The 9,688-nt window shown below is 35.8% G+C and overlaps 1 protein-coding gene across 1 annotated transcript; it reads left to right on the forward strand.

The window, feature by feature from the left end:
- Positions 1-1,581: 1,581 nt before the first annotated feature.
- LOC147563806 (Stu1, putative (DUF789)) lies at positions 1,582-6,212 on the forward strand. Its single transcript, XM_086640809.1, has 6 exons — positions 1,582-2,663; positions 3,225-3,442; positions 3,560-3,845; positions 3,994-4,079; positions 4,383-4,474; positions 5,480-6,212. The coding sequence occupies exons 1-6, from the start codon at positions 2,556-2,558 to the stop codon at positions 5,743-5,745; spliced, it is 1,056 nt and encodes a 351-aa protein (XP_086496935.1). The 5' UTR covers positions 1,582-2,555; the 3' UTR covers positions 5,746-6,212.
- Positions 6,213-9,688: the final 3,476 nt, after the last annotated feature.

Consider the following 9,688-nt stretch of genomic DNA (forward strand, 5'->3'; position numbering starts at 1 on the left):
TCTGGTAGATTTTACTTGAGCTGCTATAAATTTAGATTCTGCATTATGAACAATCAAGCTAATTCCAATATTGGATGTTAGGTTTATAAAAGATGCATCAACGTTAATTTTTATGAAATTTTGAGTCGGAGGTTGCCATTTCTCGTTAGTTTTTTGTTTGATTTTCTCTTGTTTTTTCATGATTTTAGGGAAGTTTTCAATCATTCTGATAATTTTATTGAGATCATTGATTTCGTGTTGAAAGCAATGATCGCATCTCACTTTCCAAAGGATCCATAATATGTGCGCAAAGTGTATATTCTCTTTGGTATAGCACCCGTTATCATCTGCTTCCCAAGAGAATATCCATTCAGAGATAGAAGTGATGTTTTCAGAGATGATATTGTAGTGAAACCATATGTTTTTAGCTAAAGCACAATGTAATAGAGCATGCTCAATTGATTCTGTATATGTGCAATTAGGACAAGTAATGTTGTTGTCAATGTATTTTCCTATTCTTTCTCTAACAGGCAGAGCTTTGGTACAGATTTTCCATATAAACATTTTTATACGCGGTATAGTTTGGATAAACCAGATGAAGTTCCAGTTCTGATTACTCGTATTTGTGTTAAGATGGTTGGAGCTAAGATGCTGGTACATAGACGTTACAGTGAATTTGCCCGACTTGGTAAGCTTCCATTTGAGCTTGTCTTTTCCTCCTGTGTTAAGTGGAATTGCTCTTATGAGATTTTGAGTAGTAGCATCAAAATTCTCTCTGAGAATATCCGTATTCCAGTTGTTGTTTGAGATAAGCTGAGAGACTTTGGTAAGATCGGATTGGTTGTTGTTCGAAATAGTACTATTGATCCCAGGGATCCAATTATCAGTCCATATGTTGATGTCATTTCTTGATTGCACTTCCCATTCTGTCAATTCTTCCATTTGATTATAATGTTTCCTGATAGTTTTCCAGTTCCATGAGTGATGCGCTTTAGCCGGGTCCAATCGGGAAGAAAAACGAGCAGAGGCAGAAATGAAGCACAATGGGATGATGCTTTAGGGCATCGAGTTTTGGTTGGGACACCTAGATTTTAAGTCAACCTAACTTGACTCAAATTGATTAGAGGACAACCTAATATTAAGTCTAAAATAATCAATAAATTATTAAATTTTGGATACAAATAAAATAGAGCTAATAATAGACACACTTTGAGATAGTAGTTATAGAACTTATTCAATTCACGATGTAGCATATTCATAATGTATCAATGTCATATAACGTTATAGTGACTATTGAATCTAAAATTTTCATATTCACTATCATTTTTTATCACGACTACCATTTCTAGCCACAACTACCACCATTATTTTTTTGCATTGTCTTTGTACTCATCTCTTACCTCCCTCGTTCATTTATTAATCTCTCTACATTTTGAAAAAATTAAAGTTATCGTTGTTCCTTGAAAGAAAAAAACCTTTGAAGTGAGAGAACGTACAAATGGACACTGACTTTTTTTTTTCTAGTCGATTAGGGTGAAATTATATTGACCCAAAAGTCTATGTGCCCCCATCTAAAACTGGATCCCTAAAGCACCCATAAAAGAACAAAATCATAACCAGAACACGCGGCGAAGCGAGCGGTTTCACAGAGCGACACCATTACTCTTCTCCATTAGCCCTTTCTTTTTTCACTTTCTCTCTCTAAAATTAAACAAAAACCCTCTCTCTCTCTTTTAAACAGACTTATTATTATCAATGGAGTTGTTATTCCTTTAATTTAACTTTTAAACATCTTTAATAATCAAACCCTTCAGACTTTAATAAAACCCCCCTTTCAGCTACCCTCGGTTTCAAAAAAAAAAAGAAAATTTCCTCAGTTTCGAGTTTTCACTTCTAGCGTTTCGCTCCAAAACAATTTATATATAAAACAAATTAAATATAACAGATTTTGTAATTTAGTTCATTTGTGTTTTTCTAAATCTAATCTAAGAACAAAACCCAGGATCAAATTTCACAGATTCAGTAAAAAAAAAAATCAGAGGAAGAAGAAGAATTGAGAAGAAAGAGTTTTTTTTTTTTTATAGTGATGACGATGAGTAGTAGTGATTTGGGTTTGTTTCGTTAAGTAAGGATTTGGGATTGATAAATTTGAAATCTTTTGGATTTTGTTATCGTCTTTATGCATTAATTTCAGTTTTTAGCGATAAAGAAGGATGGAGAGAATCTATGAAAAGAGAGATTTTTTTTGAGTGTGTGTTTATTATTAGTGACAGTGTAGAGAGAGAAAGGGAAGATTTTTAGTTTTAGAGAGAGAGAGAGAGAGAGTGAGGGGGGAAATTTAGGGAAAAATCTTGGCTGAAAGTTCGGTTTGATTTCAGACCTATATATTCTCTCTTTTGTCAGAAGTAATCTTAATCTTGGCTGAATAGGTGTAAGAAACCCTAAAGGGGTAAGAGGGCATTTATAGTAGAAGAAGAAGAAAAGACTTTGATTTTTAAGTCTCAAGGTTTTGACTTATTGTTTCTCCTCCTTCAATTGGGAAATCTTCAAATTACCTTCTTCATTTAGTCTGAATCATGGCTTCTTTGTGGAGATCGATCAACTCAGTTCAAAACAAGCATTCTAACTTTGAGAGTTTCATGGAGTCGATTACTCCTGTTGTTCCTCAGAAACAACTTCCCAAGGTGATCTCTTTTTCTCTCTCTCGATCAAGTTTTCTTTTTTAAGTACTCTAATTTTTTCATGATTTTAAAAGGGTTTAATCTCTGATGCATTTCATTCATCTCTATTTTAGTTTTTCTTTGATTAAATGAAAAAATGTTTTCAGTTTTGGGTTTTTTTTGTTAATGTTCTTCAAGAACAATCATAATCAGAGGGAAGAGAAAAGGAAGATCTCATCATCTTCATCTTCTTTTTAATCCTCAAAAATTTCTTTTTTTTTTTTTTTTCCTTTTCATAAAAAAAAAGAGTTACTATCAGTCAAGAATAGTAAAAGGAATATGCTGTTTCTATTTTTTTAGCAATAATTTCTTATTTTTCTTTGTTTGATTTCAATTTGTGGAAAAGAAGATGAAATATCTTCATTGATTCTGGAAAATTCTAAAAAACCCATTTTTATCCTTTCAGTCAATTCATCTGATATTGTGGTCAAGGGTTATGGGGAAGAAGATTCTGGAATTTCATTTTTTTTTCATTTGTTGAATAACATTTGAAAATTTGGTATTCAAAAACAATTATTTTTGCAGTCATGCATTAGAGATCTGAATGCTGTATGGCACCAACAAGGCAAGGAAGAAGTTGAATTCTTCACTTTGGGAGATCTTTGGGATCAATACAAGGAGTGGAGCGCATATGGTACTGGAGTCCCCGTCACATTGAACACTGGCGAGGAAATCGTCCAGTATTACGTCCCTTATCTTTCTGCCATCCAGATCTATACCAGCAAAACCCCTACTACCTTGAGGTTTTCGAGTTTCTTCCTTTTATGTTGTTTTATTGATGAATTTGGTCATATAGATGTGGATTTGATATGAGTACTTGTTTTAAGATCATTATTGATTCTGATTTGTGCATATTTCAGTGCTAGGAGTTCAAGGGAGGATAGCAGCGATACCCGGAGTCCGAGGGAGGATGGTAGTGAACATGTGGAATTTGAGACTGATTCATGGACTGATGAAAGCGAAGGAGGGAAGCTTGTTAGGTCACTGAGTGACAATTCAAGCAAGTTTTGGGATGCTATGTCTGAGGACTCGAGCTTTGAGCAAGAGGGCGGCGGCGACTTGCCTGCGGTGAACCGGCTTGGAAACCTTTATCTTCAGTATTTCGAGGTGCTACCTCCTCGCTGGAGGGTTCCATTGATGGACAAGGTATCCGCTCATGATACAACAGTGGGACTTTATGTTGATGAATTGACATAATTTTGTAATATTATTGTCGTAGTTTACTGTAATAGACAGTGTCATTATAGAAACTTATAAATGCTCTTATACAGTAATCTTTGTGTTGTTTGTTTAGATAACTGAAATGGCTCGAACCCATCCGGGTTTATTGAGTCTTAGGAATGTGGATCTCGCTCCAGCTAGCTGGATGGCCGTTGCATGGTACGCAATTTTGTAGTTTATTATCTTCTCGTACTTCGTTTTCTGAAGTAATTCAATACGCTGCTATGTTGTTCTAATATTGGTGAAATGTCGATATAATTGAAGTTTAGGGACATAGAAGCTATTAAAAAGTTGCTAAAATATCATTTCTCATCCTTATGTAACTTGATTTAGATAGAATCTTCGATCCTATCTTATAATTTGATGGCAGAAGGTAGAGCGTCTCGGGGAGGATTTTGCTCATTACGTTTTTGTTTCTTGACAAGCTAATTTGAGAGTCTTTCTTTTAATGTTTTTGATCAGGTACCCCATTTATCATATTCCAGCTGGGAGAATCGTTAAAGACTTGTCTGCTTGCTTCCTTACTTTTCACACCCTTTCCTCCTCTTTACAAGGTACTTGTCGTTTTGCCAATCCGAGTATAACATTTAACGATACATAACCAGATTTTGAGACTTGTCTATTTTCCTTTTATCGATTGTTTGAAAATTATTCATTACACGTGGATTAAGTATGGAATATCTGTACCCTTAAAGTGAGGCGTGTGGTTGGTCAATACCGTTTCAGCAAGAAATCTCTGGATAGTAGGAACTACTTGCTAACTTGAAAGAGTTTAAAGAGTTCTTTTCAGATTCTTATCCTTTCGAACCAAACAGATTGCATCCACGTGCACTTGATCTAGAATGTACTAGGAATAACCAAAAACCACGACCAGACCGTTTCTTAGTCATGCCGCGTGTGAAAACGTGATTGACCCATTGTTTGGTTACTTGAGTTTTAGGCAGAGTGATATCTTTGACATTTCTTTGACTGTTGAGGATAGTAACTCCATGAACGAATATTTAACCCTTGATGAGATAACCCAAATATGGAGAAGCTTTCCTAAACGAGTGACGGTAATTAGTAATGCAATTATCTTCATTTCGTAGAAACTAACATTTACTCTTATCTATTTATAGCCGTTTGTAGCAAGTGGTTTAGATACGTATGACCCTATGAGTTTTTATTCCGTTTTAGCAATTTGGTGAAATCTTTCTATTTTAGTATTGAGTTTTCATTTCTTCTAACCAACTAGGAAATGTATTTGTATCTGGTTCATGACTATGGATCAGAGGAAAAAGGTATAAGTGTATTAATCAATTATGCTTCTTGCTATCTCCGTTGAGTTCGAAGAAAAAGGTATACGTATGATCCTATGGGATTTCTCTAATGAATACTAAATGTTGTCGTTTCAATTCAATTTAGGTTAAATAGCCTTCCGGTTTCTGGTTAAATGTTTCCATTTTGCTTTCCTAATTACATTATATTCTTCCCGGTTGTCAGTATTCTTTCAGTACACATTTATCTGTGTACCCATGTTTCTGAGTTACCATCTTTGGTGTTATTGTGTAATCTCACAGATGATGTACTTCTGGAGGACAAAGAAGTACATTCCGTAGATGGGTTAGAAGGAAAAACCCCGAAATCTGGTGTCCCTCTTCCTCCGTTCGGGCTATCTACTTACAAGATGGATGGAGAAGTGTGGGCCGATCCAAAGACGGAAGATTTGGGCAGTATCAGCATTCTCAAGAGTGCAGCAGATTCCTGGTTGAAGCAGCTAGGAGTAAATCAGTTTCATGACTTCACCTATTTTCTCCGTCACCCTTCTACTACTAATTTCATGTAGATAGTGTCCGAGTCGTTTTAGAGCCTCTGCAACCGCCACCACAGCCTGAAATGGTACATCATATCGTCAGCCCAGTTTAAAATTGGAAAAAAGAAAAAAAAAATGGAAAAAAATTTGAAAAACAAAGAAAGCTTAAAACTTCCATGCAACCAGAGTTAGTACTGATCTGAGATGCCTCCATGAAGCAGCAGATTTGTAGGAAAGGTTGGATCTTGAAGGAGACTTGTGGGGAGTTTTTCTTTTTGTGGATAGAGTTGTCTGTTTGTCTACCTTGATGTAGGAAGAGAGATGAAGAGAGAAAGAGAACTTGTTGATAGGTGCTTTTGGATAATTGAATGATGTTGTTTTTGTGTTTATGAATAGTTTCTCTGATGATAACCTTCTTGTGAAGGGGAAGAGTAGACTGTAGAGAGAAAAACTTTTAGGGTACTGGGCGTATATATAAGGGTGGTTTTACTTTTGTCTAATCTGTCTATCCTTTCGTGTATAACTTGCTTTTTTGTTGTTTGTATTCTGCTTGTGGGAGATGATTTTCAGGTGAAGGTAAATTGGACCTTTGGGTTTACATTTCAATGGTAAGTTACGGAGTCGATGGAAAATCTGCATGTACAAGTGCAAGTGTGGACGATGAGCTAGACTTGTTCTACCTCTCACATGAGAGTACTGCCTATGGTCTGACCTTTCGCAAGAGGGTGTTGTCTGCAGGTTGAACTCGTGGGCATCTTGCTGACCTTTTAGCAAGAGGGTGTCGTCTGCAGGTTGAACTCGTGGGCATCTTTCTGCCAGTGTAATGTTGTGAAGGTGGAGAAGAAGCTTCTCTTGTTCCTAAACATGGTCAATGTAGTTGTGATGAGTTTACTCTGATAGGCCATCTTCACTTGGAATTGGTTCTTCTGTTGAGCTCGTTGGCGCAGCCTGTTACGACCTGTATATTGGACATGGGCTAGCCTGGGACAATGATATGATGTCAAGATGTTTGTAACTCAGTAATCGATGAGGGAAACATAACTTTATATATCACCCAATGGTGTTTCTAAGATGATTGGATGTCAGGATGTTTGTAACTCATCACCAGATCGCGTTTCTAAGATGATTGGATGTTAAGATGTTTCTAACAAAGAAATCGGCAGGGAAACATAACGTTATATGTCGATCATCAACCCAACCGGGTCGACATAGTGGATACCAATTACAAACTTTGGATTGTAGCATCATACAATTGGAGCAAATGTTATTCAAATGTTTATTAGTTCCCAATAATGGAAGTAAGAGGTTTTTGGGGATGGTTAGTTGCTTCATTTCACCTATATTGTTTTATTTTATTTCTTTCTACGTTTTTTTTGTCTATTTGACGTGTTAATTTGAACTTGATTGCTCTTTAAATTTGGAATGGTCAACTTAGACGAATAGAATGAGTGAATCCGCTTTCTCTGCAAAACAAAACCGCCTTCTCCAGAGAGTAGAAGAAAAAAAATCAAAGAAAATGTTGGCATGGCTACAAGTTTCTTCTCTCATTAAAAATCATCTCGATCTTCATGAACAAATGAGACTATCTTCAAGTAGTGTTGGATTTCCTGTATCTCTTCTAGGGTTACTAAATCTGACAGAAGACAAGTAGTTTGTTCAAATTATCAACCCTTTCTAAGGTTCACTTCACAATAATCATCACTTCAGATTTCAACATCGAGAAGAAAATACTACATGAAGAAGAAAATTCGACGTCAAGTAAAGATGAACAAATGATTCTGCAACAAACTATGAAGAGAAGACATCAAGAAGACAAAATTTTATTCGATCAACAACCTTCTTCCACAAACTCATCAAATCTCAAAATTTTCCACTAATTGTTGTGTTAGATGTATAATAACGTTCACGACCTTTAAGGTCTCTTTCGTGATCTTTAGGATCTTTAATGGGTTATTTCTCAAATGACCCCCAACTTTGTGACCAGCTTCCTGCCTAGCCCCCTAGATTAGCAAAAATACCCGCATGACCTCCTTTTTCAGATTCCGTTATAACACCGTTAACTAGTCATATTTTCTCTCTCCTCCATCTCATCTCTTCTCTCTGCCACCTCATCTTCTTGTCACTTCATCATCTTCAACGGCAAATCATCTCCTCTCTCTAAACTCCGGCGAAGGGGGTTTCCCTTCACCAGAGGTCGGCAGACCTTGAAGGTCTGCTCGGACAGACCTTGAAGGTCTGCTCGAGCAGATACAGAAGGTCTGTTTCGGCAGATCTGGAAGGTCTGCCTCTGTTCCAGCAGACCTTCAAGGTCTGCCGACCTCCGGCGAAGGGAAACCCCCTTCGTCGGAGTTTAGAGAGAGGAGATGAAAAAAATAATAATTTTTTTAGAGAGAGAGAGGAGAGATTAAATAAAAATAAAAACTTCTTTTTTATTTTTTTATGTTTGTAGGTCGCCGGTGAAGATGATGAAGTGGCAAGAAGATGAGGTGACAGAAAGAAGAGATGAGATGGAGGAGAGAGAGAATATGACTAGTTAACGCTGTTATAACGGAATCTGAAAAAGGAGGTCATGCGGGTATTTTTGCTAATCTAGGGAGCTAGGCAGGAAGCTGGTCACAAAGTTGGGGGCCATTTGGGAAATAACCCATCTTTAATTTATGACTTTTAGTGTCTTTTTATTTTGTTTTTGCAATATTTGATTCATTTCTCTTCATGTTGTCTTTACTTATGTAAGTTTCATGTTTGTTATTTACTTTACTTAATCCATGTTGTATTCAAAGGAGTCAAAAGACTCAAAACCATGTAATGTGTTAGATTGTAATCTTTCGTATGAATGAAATTCTGGTTTAACTCAAAAAAAACTTAGATGAATAGATATTAATTAAAATTGTGCAATTGATGGTTTAGAAGAAAATAAAGAACTTTGAAATTTAAATACGAAATTTTAATTATTTTGTTAATACGATAGAGACAAATACTATTTGTCTGTTAAAAATGTTACTATTCTACTCAACTCATAGGCCGACAAAATGCCAATTGACTTAGATAGACGAGCAAAATTTAAAGAAAAGTGAAATATAGACCTCTCTTTAAATCATATCCGCCCATCTAAACTAATTGAGATTCTTGTACAGAGTGGTAGTTGGAGAGTGGTTGTTGGAGTATGGCAGATGCATATGTATACTCAATCAAATGGACTTTTCTAGTCTCTTGTCAACTGTGGGGACGCACTTCACATGGTTCTGCAATTCCATATATGGAGCCTGCCAAAATCCTGAACGTGCCATAAGTATTTGGGTTGTGCTTCTAAATTTTTTATTGACTCCACATGGGTTCTTTTATAGGCTTTAACTCAAGAACCCTGTCTCTATTGCAAATGAGATTGAGATGAAGGTGTTTTTATCTCAGCCCTAAGCAAATGTGGCCTATATTTAAGCACAGATATCTATATGTGAATGAGAAATATATTTTTGTCACATGAAAGTCATTTAATTTCGATAATAGGTTACATATTCTTACTTAGAGCATCTCCAATGGGACACTCAATCTCTAACACTTAGAGTGCCACATATGACTTTTTGAAATTTTTGTTAAAAAATCATCTCCAATGGAACACTTTGTTAGACACTCTATTATGAGTGGACACATTTATTATAGAGTGTCTAGAGAGAGAAACTCTAAAATGAGAGTGTCTACTTGAGACTCTCTAAGTGTTACTTTATAATTCTAACCAATAGAAAACTTTGCTTTTCAACTACTTTTTATCTATTGAATTGAAAAAAGACATGTGTATTAAGTAAGAGATTTTAGAGATTTTAGAGATCTCCATTGGAGACCAAACAAATGTAGAGTGTCTCTATATTGACACTAGGAAAGAGAATCTTTATTTGACACTTGACAACTAGATTTTTAGAGTGTTTACTAGAGTGTCCCATTGGAGATGCTCTTATATGTACTTTTAAAATGCATCGCTCTT

Source organism: Eschscholzia californica, unplaced genomic scaffold (assembly GCF_041429995.1).
Source record: "Eschscholzia californica isolate CP2 unplaced genomic scaffold, dmEscCali1.0.p SCAF_1, whole genome shotgun sequence".
Classification (NCBI taxonomy): Eukaryota; Viridiplantae; Streptophyta; class Magnoliopsida; order Ranunculales; family Papaveraceae; genus Eschscholzia; species Eschscholzia californica.